The 12,795-nt window shown below is 36.9% G+C and overlaps 1 protein-coding gene across 1 annotated transcript in view; it reads left to right on the forward strand.

Annotated features, from left to right (window-relative positions):
- Positions 1 to 8,985, forward strand: part of LOC113239724 (unconventional myosin-Va) — a 112,745-nt gene extending 103,760 nt beyond the window's left edge. Inside the window, exons 25-34 of the mRNA XM_026476817.1 lie at positions 98 to 197; positions 276 to 393; positions 729 to 863; positions 2,574 to 2,778; positions 3,675 to 3,820; positions 4,170 to 4,384; positions 5,055 to 5,204; positions 6,278 to 6,409; positions 7,356 to 7,472; positions 8,740 to 8,985. Coding sequence (XP_026332602.1) covers positions 98 to 197; positions 276 to 393; positions 729 to 863; positions 2,574 to 2,778; positions 3,675 to 3,820; positions 4,170 to 4,384; positions 5,055 to 5,204; positions 6,278 to 6,409; positions 7,356 to 7,472; positions 8,740 to 8,868 — 1,447 coding nt within the window. The 3' untranslated portion in view covers positions 8,869 to 8,985. The remainder of the gene's footprint in view (positions 1 to 97; positions 198 to 275; positions 394 to 728; positions 864 to 2,573; positions 2,779 to 3,674; positions 3,821 to 4,169; positions 4,385 to 5,054; positions 5,205 to 6,277; positions 6,410 to 7,355; positions 7,473 to 8,739) is intronic.
- Positions 8,986 to 12,795: the final 3,810 nt, after the last annotated feature.

Here is a 12,795-nt window from a genome sequence, read left to right on the forward strand (position 1 = left end):
CTAGTGATAATCATTTAGTGAATAACCACGAAAGTCTTAAAATCTATGTATATGTATATGTCTGAAAGGTTAATCAAAATTTAATCTTATGTTTCAGATTATTGAGTGGTGATTTGAGTCAAGAACCAAAGACGAAGGACCAGGAATTCGCTCAAAATGAAATCATCAGATTGGCTTCCGAATACCTTACGTTGCTGGTGAGAATTTTTGTCACTTCATAATTTTTAAAAATATTTACAGGAAAAACTAAAATTTTTCTTTGTATAATTCCTTAGGGGCGTTCAGACAAGTTATCAGAGAGCTGTCGACGTTACAAAAACCAGATCAGATTGCTCGTCAACAAGCTTAAAGAAGTCGGTGTTGATGATGTCAATGACATCCTCGAAAGCAGTGGTAAGTTTACTTTTTAGAGGAGACCTGTGTTCGGCAGTGGAATGTGCACAGGTTGATAACACTATGTAACAAATTTTAATTTTTAATTTAATTAAGCAGCAAATGGGTAGAAAAGCCCTCGGTACTATTTTCTTATCATTATACTATGGTCGGTAATGAGAAGAAAAAAGCCCGAGGGTTTTATCATATTATTTACGTGCAAGGTTGATAAAAAACTTATGTTTCACGAGCGGTACGGGAATCACGGACTTGACTCTGAAAGCCTAATTAAGTCTCGTTCGTAATTCCTTACTTACCGCCTTTAATACACAATGTACTATTATTTGAATTCACAGATACAGTGGTTCCCACTGGCCACGCGTCGCTTGTGGAAATGGCACCTGTGACGCGGAAGAAGGAGCGGGAATACCTCGGCATGTTCGAGTATAAGATACAGGACGAAGGCATCATTATCAAGAAGCTTGTATTAGGTATTGTATTGCTGTTATTTCTTTCAAACACAGTACTAATGATTGGTCAGTTAATGAACTGCGAGCTCAATTTATATGACAATCGGTGGCCTAATAGTTTACGTTGTGAGTGCTGGATGCTGTTCGATTCCCGGTTGGACCAATCCCATGTATTTTTACATTAGTTTTGATTATAGTGTTTACCGAACCTCAGGGTATATGAGAAGCAGTGGCGAGACGTGAAAATTTTCCTTGGTAAAGCCGAAGCATTAACTTTTTGAAAAAACAAAAATCACTTTAACACAATATATAAACACAACACTTATTAGTACACAAGATACTAGTTCACTTTATTTGATAGGTTCACTTATTCTACACATAAAATAACCATAGCTTTTAAATTTTTATTCAATTGATGATGATTGATATTCAACTATATTTATGTGAAATGACTCCACTAGTTTGTTATATAATTATTAATACAAAGATCGCACACTCAGAAAAAATTCCTTCGATCCGGCCGGATTCGAACCGACATCTTCTAGCATACCGTGTCAGACGCTATACGTTATATTTCCGGGCCGGGAGATATATTTGTATGGTCTCCATTTATTTATCTCGTGAGTTTGGGAGTATAATTTGTGGTTGTCTATGCGTGTGTCCATGGCACCTGCAAACAGGGTTTCCCTAGTGCTATGAGTGTAGGGTTGTCAGATAGCGACTAATCATTTCCGGGACAATTCTACAAGGGTAGGCGAGCCATAGCAATAAATATATGAAAATAAATAGGTATTTATATTAGGCCTCGATAATGTTTTTTTTTTCGTTGTATTTTTAAGGGAAATAAATGTACGTTATTTTCAAATATGTATTTTTATAATAACCAGGCTTGCCGTGTGAGTGCTAGCGCTCTTGTCGTACTGGCAATAGTGCTTTTCACAAAAGTCCTGCGGCAATTGCCGGAACTATTGTGTCAGTTGGCCATCTGTCTACTTTGACGATCATAATATGGCCGTAATTTGTTTTCTACCACCTCTTGGGAATACCGAAATATTGCGACATCCGCAATCAATATTTCGATATTGCTTCCCACGACTACAGCGCTGTGTCTGGGGGACTTTTTTTTTGTAAAGGATTCTCGTGAGTTTGTAAAAACAACTTCTAAGTGTTTGGAATCCGGGACAGTAAAGCCTAATTACTGGACACGGGACAAGAAAAAATTCCGTGACAATCCCGGATTTTCCGGCCATCTGGCAAGCCTATTATGAGTGTGTGTGCGTTAAGTTGAACACACACACGCCAGCACATCAAGCTACACATTGACGTATCTTGTTCCGTTGCAATGGAGGCGATTTTTGAACAAAAATATGTAGTCTGATATGCCGTTGTCCGTACAAGCGTACTTACCGACGTCCTCCACTCACGCTCCTGCGTTTTGCATCGGACTGGTGTTTACGCTAGCGCTTTATTTTGTTACGGCACAGAGTTATCACCGTTTAAAGCGATCTATTTAAATATATTTATTTCTATACGAAAGTAAAATCCGATGAATGATTAAAAGTCGTGAGACAACATATTTACGATATTAGTAATATATACCCTGCGAGGTCGTAAACAGTTGGCGCCGCCGTTTTGACGCTTTATGCCAGAAACGCAAAATGCTAACCGAGCAGAATGGCAGACTCGCAGAATGCCACTTACACGTACTTAAAAGTTATTTTTGTCTTTCAGATCTCAAACCCAAAGTGGCAGTAACGCTCCTCCCAGGTCTTCCGGCCTACATCCTATTCATGATGCTTCGTCATATGGACCACGTGGACGACGAGCCCAAAATGCACGGCCTCATGAAATCCTTCCGCTCTGCAGTCAAGAAGACTCTCAAGAAACGTGCTGATAGTGTGGAGTATAACGTATTGTGGCTTGCCAATATGCTGAGGTCAGTCATTCTGTAAAGTATCCGACATATCAACTGCGAACTAGCAACCAGTACTATGTCAACTTTGACAACTATACAGGCGAAGAAAAAAACTTGTTTGCGTCATTTATATAGCATCTGGTTTATTAAATTTAAAAACAATGAATAGCGACATCTCTAGCCAGGGGTGGTGGCTGTAAAGGTATCTAACTGAGTGACGAAATATCACGGATTTCTTATAGATGGCGCTACAGCTAAAAAAAGTCGTTGAAAAACCAAACACAAAGATACGACAAGGCACATAGAAAAATTCGTGAGGTCCGCTGGTTCGTTCCGTGGCTTAGTTGGTATAGCGTCGGGCACGGTAAGCTAGAAGACGTCGGTTCGAATCCAGCCGGATAGAAGGAATTTTTTCTGAGTGTTCAATCTTTGTATTAATAATTTAAAAAAATACGTAGTTTCGAAATATTTTTATTATACATGTTATTAAAAACAATGGAATTTCTTGCCACGCTGCGGAGTATGAAATACTATTAAATGGTATTAAAAAGTTAAATCTTTAGAATATTGAGATAGTACCGGTTGCTAGTTCACAGTCGATATGCCATACACAACTTTCCAAACACAAAGAAAACTAAAGAACTCGATAAACACAAAGTGCAATTGTTACACTAATAAAAGATCAGAAAACATACATGCAAAAGAAACTTAAAATTTAGTGCACAATCTATTATAGACCGACATTACATGAACAATAAATTATTGCAGAGTAAAAAGAAACTTACAAACAGAAAAGTGTAAACTTTTCTGATTCTGAAAAAAATTCCAGTTATGGGTCATAACCAACAAAAAATGTGTCATTACACAACATGTTAATTAATGTAGTTTTGGATCAACTAAAATAATTATATTTACAGGCTACTAAACAACCTGCGGCAGTACAGTGGTGACACAGTGTACCAAACTCATAACACGCCACGACAAAACCAGCAGTGCCTACGAATATTCGACCTGTCGGAATATCGACAAGTCTTGAGTGACACTGCAGTCTCTATTTATCAGGGTAAGTACAAATACACACACTACCATTGTTGTTTTATTTTTTATTTTATTATAATAGGCACATCAACGCCATCTATATGTATACGTATATGAGATCATTATATGACAATAAAAATAAGACATTAGGACTGATGGATATAACAATTATAGACGTACACTATATTCGCTATACTATTGCCGGTAACGGATGTCTATATATATGGTGTAATAAAACTTGGCAAATAGATGTAATTCCAAGAACTTTTGAGGTCGAACTTTTAGTACTCTGTACTGATTAATATTATTACACAGATAATATGAAATGAAATTGCTCCAGTCCGTACAATAAAAAAGCTATTTTTATTTTCCAGGTCTCATCCAAGTATTGGAGCGCCAATTCGAGCGCCTCATAGTTCCAGCCATCTTAGAACACGAAGAAATCAGTGGCCTCAGCGTACCCACGCGGCAGACTCCCTCGCCACCTGGAGCCGGCCCTGGCAGGCTCAAACAGGAGTTGAACTCTGTGCATGAAAACTTGCAAGTCTATGTTGTTGATTCACCGTTACGGGTTATGATATTTAAACAGGTAAGTGCGTGCTGTTTATAAAAATAACAGAAAATTACCAAAACATAAAGATGGCGTAGTGTTCATTGGAAGCAACGAGTATACAACCAGAAATAGAGACGAAATGTAATTTAATTTGTTTGAAAACTATTCTGCCAAATCATTACGGTGACGACTGCACTCCGATTGTCCGACCGAATTCGTAACAATTGACGGGTATTGTCAATTGTTTCACTTCAAATCGACCAGTTTAACTTGAGCTTTGCTATAATGGACGAAAAATGAAAAAAATACAAATTAAATTACCGATGAAATGTGATTCCGTTTGCTTTGTAATTAGACGTTTTGGTGTTTTTCCCACACCACCGAATGGAACAGCCCCCTATTATTGTTGGGGGCTTCAAATTTGTTACAATAAATACGGAATATTTTTAGAATATACGGAGACGTACACACAGGTCAGGTTGGCGCTGTACTATTTCAGCTTTCTAATTTGTGATTGAAGCGCAAACGAGAGTTGATATTTAAAAGTGATATAAGGCCCATTGCCTGATGAGTCTATTTCTGGGTATACACTCGATGATTGGAGGTATCGAAACATAAACAGCGCCTATCCTGTCTGGACTCGAACCAGTGTCTGTTGCTACGCCAGGCACATCGCTCTTAACCAACTTACTTTGTAACTTTCCAGCTGTTCTACTACATCTGCGCGTACAGTCTAAATCAGCTTCTTCTCCGTAAAGACCTGTGCTGCTGGGCGAAGGGTCTGCAGATCAGATACAACATCTCGCATCTCGAGACCTGGATCAAGGAGAATTTGGCTGAATATGGACAGAAGAGCGTAAGTAATAATAAATAATAATATAATAATAATAAAATATTTTATTGTAATATAAGTAGCCTATATTCTTGTATACAGATACTTACATTTAGTAGCCAGGGAAGTACTGCCTCCTTACCTATTTCTGCCGCCAAGTAGTAATGTTAGCATTACTGCGTTCTGAAGGGAAAGGGTGCTGGTGAAATTACAGGCATATTATGGAACTTTACAACTTATGCTTCAGAGTAACGAGCCCAGTGGCAGTACCCCTAAGATCTTTGCGATTTAAAGCTCTGCCTGGCACTGCAACTGTTATGGATAGGCGTGTCGCTTACCAACAGGCGCACTGTCACACAGACTTGTTCGCCCCGTCACTTTTTTTTTTAATAAACTGATAAACAAGTACAGTGAACGTGTGGACGACTAACGTATATTTACAATGACCAAACCTTGTTTCTAGAGTTTCTAGCTCGTTCTTCTCAGGGGAATCTGCCAGAGTTTAACCAATATGATGATTTGGTGTGTAATTTGTCTATGAATTAAAAATTATTTGACGTTGACTTGACTGCATCAAAATATACTCCCGGACACATAAATCGAGCCGCCTTACATTTTTATTCTTAAAGGGCAGAATACAAAAATATCAGTGATAACTCACTAAATTAAATAGTTTTTCCAGGTTTTATAAATTCAAAATATTAACAAGGACTCATGGAAATGACGTTTACTTTACCAGCTCCAAATAACTTGGAAGTTTTTGATCAATCAAACATTATTTATGCTTAGGCAATTACTGAAAATGCAAGGTGGCTCGACTTACGTGTCCGGGAGTGTATTTACGTCTTGTTTTAAATACAATTTTAAAACTTAAACTTAATTAAAACCAAGACGTAAATAATTTAAAAACTGTCGTTAAAATCTAAAACATAAAACCACAAATCACGAACACAATTTTTTTACGAAATTTGTAAAATATAAATGTGGAAGCGAAACGCTTCTTGCAGATCCTTGGAATACACGCAACTTAGGAGTGGGAATCCTAGCCTATGTCTAGACTCTCCTAATGATGTTCTTTTTACTATATTACTTTCCAGGTGGAAGAAATCTTAGCAGTGCTGAAGCCCATCACGCAGGCTGTCCAACTTCTGCAAGCACGCAAATCTATGGCGGATGTACAAAGCACCGTGGATATGTGTGCGGATCTCACTGCTATGCAAGTTTGCAAGGTGGGTCAAGCTATACACGGAAAACAATGGAAGGCACTTCCACAAGTCTCGATTATTATCAGAACCGATGTCGCCAAAAATCACACATTCTTAATTTGAAATAACTATTGGTCGTAGGTTCAAATTTAAAAAGAAACGACTAATTCTGGTTTGTTAATATAATTTAAACTTTAGCGGTCGGGACAATACACTACTGTTTACCTATAGGAATTATCCAAGGTTCTATAACTAACAAAGGGAACCAACACTTTTTAACATTGATCGTTTATATATACGTAAAAATATACATAATTTCAATAAGAAAGACGATAATATTAACCTTAGAGCTAAGTCCAAACTCATGGTACCACGATTTCGTTTAACCAAGGTAAACAACTCTTTTATGGGGAACTGTACACGTTTTTACAATAAGATTCTGGAGCATATATTAAGTTTATCATTTCCTAAGTTTAAAAACTACATTAAAAATATTTTGATCGAAAAATCATATTACAAAATTGAAGACTACGTGTTAGATAAAGATGTATGGAAAGACGACATGGCTCCAGAACCCACACAAATTTGATTCAAAGTGTATTCCATAGCATTTAAGTTTATTTGAAAAGAGCAATCCCTAGAGTTTCTTGCTCGTTCTTCTCAGGGAGGTCAGCGTAGTGAACGAGCAGTAGCTTAAATGTGACGATTTCAAGTGTAAATTTATTTTACCTATGGAATAAATAATCTTTGACTTTGACTTTGACTTTGACTATTGATCGGTTTACAATAAGTAACAAATGCACCTCTTAAAATGTACATGTACAAAGAGCAACCCTAGAGGTTCTTGCTCATTCTTGTCAGGGGAATCTGCCTTACGAATGAGCGGTAGAGTATAATCAGTATGACGATTGCAAGTGTAATTTGCTTGCTTACCTATGAAAAATAAAGGTTATTTGAATTTGTCTTCCAGATCCTGAACATGTACACTCCAGCGGAGGAATACGAAGTGAAGGTGACGTTGGAGTTCATACACGAGATACGCAAGAAGATGCACGAAAGAGCTGGACCTAATGCCGACAAAGAACCGGTTAGATTCTTAACTGAAAACCATTTTAAATCTTTGAATAACAGCCTTATTTTAGCCACAGAATTGAGCCTTAAACTCAATTCTGTGGCTCTAGACAAAAGGAGTACAAGTAATAGCCTACTTTATTATGAGACGCGTAAAACATATGATATTAAGCGTTAAGTGTTTTTCGCGCTTCCCTGTAAAGTTGGCTTTTTTGACTTGTACTTCTTTTCATTAAAGCCACAGAATTTACATTGCAGCTGAACGAAATGGAAGCAAATATTTGATACTAAATTGTATGTTTATACTGTATACATTTTGTCAATTCTGTGGCTCTAGTGAAAAGGGGTACAAGTCAAAAAGCCAACTTTACAAGGAGACGCGAAAAAGAATTTAAAGCTAATATGGTATTAAGTGTTAAGCGTATTTCGCCTTTCCTTATAAAGTTGACTTTTTTTACTTGTACCCCTTTTCACTAGAGCCACAGAATTGTGTAACGTACAAACTATATTTCGTTTCAATCCATTATTTTAAACAAATAGTAAACTGAGCCGACCATAGACGGTGACGTTAGTGATGGCCAATTAATTGAATGAACCGATTTGTTTAATTGAATCAGTTGGAATAACGGTTTTTCTATCTTTCTCTGCTGATTACTAGAAAAAACTTGATTCGATACTGAAAATGATATTTCATACATATAATTAGAAACATAATCTATGCTACTAGTGGTTGTGAGTTGTTCTCCTGTAAAGTTGTGAATTTGAGCTTACAATTTTTTACGTAGGAGTGATCGATTTTTCGATTCCGTAGTAAATGCATTAGGGGACTATGAGCTTATTTTACAGTAAGAGAGTATATTTTGCATCTAAAAGGTGCAATGGATTACTTCGCATCTACCTTACACGCTTCAAAGCCTAACCACAGGCTACTTAATAATTACTACGTAACAGATACATCACTCTCATACAAAATGGAATACGCTATAATAGTCTACTAAATCTGACTAATGACAACAGGCGCTCACTACGAGGAAAAAGAAACCTAAGCACACGCTCAGAGAGGTAAAAATAACGCTACCCGCCGTGTGCAGTCGTGCGGAACCGAATGCGCTAGAGTTGTACAAGGATTGTAATGTAAATGAAACACTTCTCTGAGCGCTTGCGATAGCGATACAGTAGACGCAGCGGTAGGCATTTATCGCGTAACCTTGAACAAGTGACGGACTCCTGGCCTAACCACGATAACATTTGAATTGTAATATAATTAATATTTTTGTCCGCAGCAAAACCTCCTAATGGACTCGAAGATGATCTATTCTGTCCAGTTTCCATTCAACCCATCGTCCATCAGGCTCGAAGACATCGAACTACCCGAAGTTCTCGGCCTGGAAGGATTGCTTACGAAGATTTAAAGAAACACCGCGTACATTTATAGTATGATTTTTAATTTTCTATTAGAGAGTGTTATGAACGGCACTTGATTTGACGGAGTACTTTTAGACATGTGTGGCGATTGTAGGCCACGGCGTCTGATGGTTTTTCGGCCGGAGATCGGCGTAAAATCGGCGTGGCGTAGACTAAAATATTTTTTAACTAACTTTAAATTTCAATGTTTTTTTATCCTTTAACTTAGGCACTATTACTAAAAATAAATAATTTGAAAAGAATGTTTGAAAAGAAAAACAAACACATCAAAATGAAGTGCCTCCGGGGCGTTCCATTGTTGTTCTGGTACTCACAGGACCGGAATTGCTTTCTGGCGTAGTATATTATTATAACGAAGTTAATTTAAATCTAGGATGAATAGGATTAATTTTAATTGTACGGAAATATAGTAAATAATGAACTAAGATGCTGACATTTAATTAAAACAAAACAAATTTTCACCACGCCGATTTTTCGCCGGTAAATCGGCCACTCAAATGTCTAGTACTTACTAAAATATAAAGTACCTTCTTTATGTGGCATGCTTTTTAAACAGCCTGCATAATATATTGCCAAAACTATTGTAACCAACTTAGAAACAATCAATCTATAAACAAGAGTACTCTTTATAAGAAACAAAAGGTAATGTATGCGAGGATTCTTACGACATTGACGTCATTTCATGACTGAAACTTTACTTGTTATCTTCAACAATAAATAAAAAAGGTAGTTACTAAAACGCCGGGAGACAAGCGAAAGCTGACAAACAACACCTTTTATTGTTATAACAAAACAAAAAAATCAATAATTTAACAAGGCGTCAATGTCGTACTACATCTCATGTCGTAATACCTCTCGCACACATCATAATGTTTTTTTTCTTATAGCAGCTGTCATACTGTATAACATAACTATTCTTGGAAAAGAAACTATAATTTTCCGATCTAAAGTTTCGTGGACATTTTTTTAAAATTACGAAGTGAAGTCAAAATAAATTGTTATAAACTATTGGATAACTCACATATTTAAGTCGTATTTTTGCTCTCACGTTTCGAACCAGTCCGTGGTCCTTAATCATGAGATTCCGCGGGGGTGACTAGACGGGAACTGCGCGCCAAAGCCCTGGCAGCCAGGTCACTCAGTACGGGCGCTGGTGAGCAACCACCGTCGTTTGTTTCATTCTTATTAAAGTCATATCATCAAACAAGTAAAAAAATAGTTTCTTTTTCAATATGTAGTACACATATCAAAACTGTAAAGGGAACAAGCACGTTTTCACCAATTACTGAAAATTAGGTTTCCATTACATTGACTTACAAATAAATGGACGACGGGTCTAATACAAAAACCACGAAAAAAAGTCCCAAGTCAACCTATTTAAACGTAGTGACATGTAAAGGAATATGAAAAAGCTAAAACGTTGAATTTAAATTGTAATGTCATCGCAGTACTGTCTAATTTTGCTTGTTTCGCTGTCAATCGAACAAACGAAGACTAAAGAGTGAATGACGCTCTGTATACGATTTTAACGCCCTATAAGTTCGGACACTTTTTAGCGCGGACCCGACGTCCATATAATTGTAAGACAATGTTTCTATTACATTTTTTTAACACCAATCGATGCCTTTCTTTCTCAAACTCGTGTATCTTATAAAGAGCGATTATTCAGGAGATAACAGAATTTTCTATTTATTTTAAGTTTCTTATCTACAATTTGGATGCATTATTTTAAGAATAGGTAAAAGCCAGTGTGTGCATATGAAGAAATATGATGTGAAATTAGCCTGCAAAATTTGTATATGCAATGCATTTCGTAACTTTTTGCTTTAAGATACGAGTTTCAGAAAGTAAGGCGACGCGATCGTTTTTTATAGCCAATTTCATGATTTAAATTTGAAAGTGAAATTGACCAAAAAGATCCAGTGATGTTAAAAAAAAACCTGATTTTCAGTAATTAGCAGCAACGTGGTTGATGTGTGTAATTGCGAAAACCTAAGAATTCGATGAAACTATGCTGGTTCTTTAGGCCGGCTCCAAATTAGACGCTTGGAAAACGTGCTGCAGTGGCGCCACTGTGGCGCTGCACCCGCACTAATACTAATTTTGATACAAAATTTTGAAAGTGCTGTTGCAGCGCCACTATCCTGACACGCTTTTGCATTCACGATAAGGGTGAGACCAGACGAGCGTAATTATGTGTATTGTGAGTTGTGTTTTTTGAGTTGCGCAGTTTGAGCTCGACCGAAATTCGGTTGGAGAGCCAGACGAACGTATTATATTCAGTTGCTTTTAAGCGTTTATAACAAAGTGACCCCTTCCCTCATCCCTACCTCCACCCGCGTCAGCCCGTCTCACGATGCGACCGAAAGTCAGTCGTCAGAATCAGAGAGTCGACAGAAAACTCATTTTGCGCCGTCGTGTGAAACAAACCGTACTTTTATATGAAACCGAATGCAGCGCAAAGTACGCAACTCACAAAATTACGCTCGTTCGGCCTCACACTAAGTGAACTAAAAGTTATAGAAGTGCCACAGATGCGTTACTGCAGTGCTTCTACAAGTCTAAAATTCGAAGTCGCCCTAGAACAAAGTATCTTCTGTATATTATACAGGGTGTAACGTAAAGGTGCAACGTTACTTTGAAACGGTTACATTTTTATTTAAACAATTTTGAGTTGCTATACAATGACGACTAGTGCTGAATATAAAAAATATCGATTATAGTTTTTATTGCTTTGATGCAGTTGTTCACTGTCATATTATCTTTTTTTGAGCCATTTTTGTGAACACCTGTACAGGATCCCAATTCTGCTAATTTTAAATCTTCTTACTTGTTTATTGATACAGTGTCAATGGCTAGATTTTGTACGTTTGGTATTCTGGCTAGCCATAGAGCTTACTATGCTACTGCCATTGCAATTTTTTTATATTCTGCTCTTCAACGGCGAGTCGACGACGCGCCCATGGTGTAGTCTACTAATATTATATGTATTTAATTTGCAAAACTAAATTACTCTTTAAACTAAATAAAAATTGAGATATGCGTAGTAATTTCCGTGATAGTTTTAGCAACATCGATCGTCATTGATTGAATGAAAGAATACCATCACTGCCATTCCACTGACACTCCATTAAAAACCATCGAGTATATAACCAGAAGTAGAGGCGGAATAAGAGCCATCCATCCCTGGCAACTCATCAGGCAAATGGGCCTTATATCACTTCTAAATATCAACTCTCATTTGCGCTGAAATCACAAATTAAAAAGCTGAATTAGTACAGCGCCAACCTGTATCTGTGTGTACGTATCCGTATATTCCAAAAATATTCTGTATTTATTGTAATAAAGATAATATCTCTAACTATTGGGGGCTATTCCATTCGGTGATGTGGGAAAAACAGCAAAACATCTAATTACAAAACAAACGGAATCACATTTTATCGGTAATTAAATATGTAATTTTGCAATTTTCTTCCATTATAGCGAAGCTCGAGTTAAACTGGTCGATAAGAAGTGAAACAACTGACGATACCCGTCAATTGTTTCGAATTCAGGCTGGCCAATCGGAGCAGTTGTCACCGTAATGATTTGGCAAAGTAGTTTTTTAACAAATTAAATGACATTTTGTCTCTATTTCTGGTTATATACTTGATGATTAAGGGTCAATTGCCATTGCAATGGATTTTAGCAGAATGACAAATATTATTGCAATATAATTTCAGTGGAGTTTCAAAGTAATTAAAATGAGCAATGGTTTCAAAATATTAGCAGACTTAGGACCCAAGTTGATCGTTAACTCTGTGATTGTTTTATAACACCCAACTAAACATTCCATACTTGAAATTCCCGTTATGACGTACTTAATTTTTGTGAGAAACACTTTAAGCATTGCCATAATATTAATATATAAATTG

This window comes from Hyposmocoma kahamanoa, unplaced genomic scaffold (genome assembly GCF_003589595.1).
Source record: "Hyposmocoma kahamanoa isolate Upper Pololo Valley unplaced genomic scaffold, ASM358959v1 115, whole genome shotgun sequence".
Taxonomy (NCBI): domain Eukaryota; kingdom Metazoa; phylum Arthropoda; class Insecta; order Lepidoptera; family Cosmopterigidae; genus Hyposmocoma; species Hyposmocoma kahamanoa.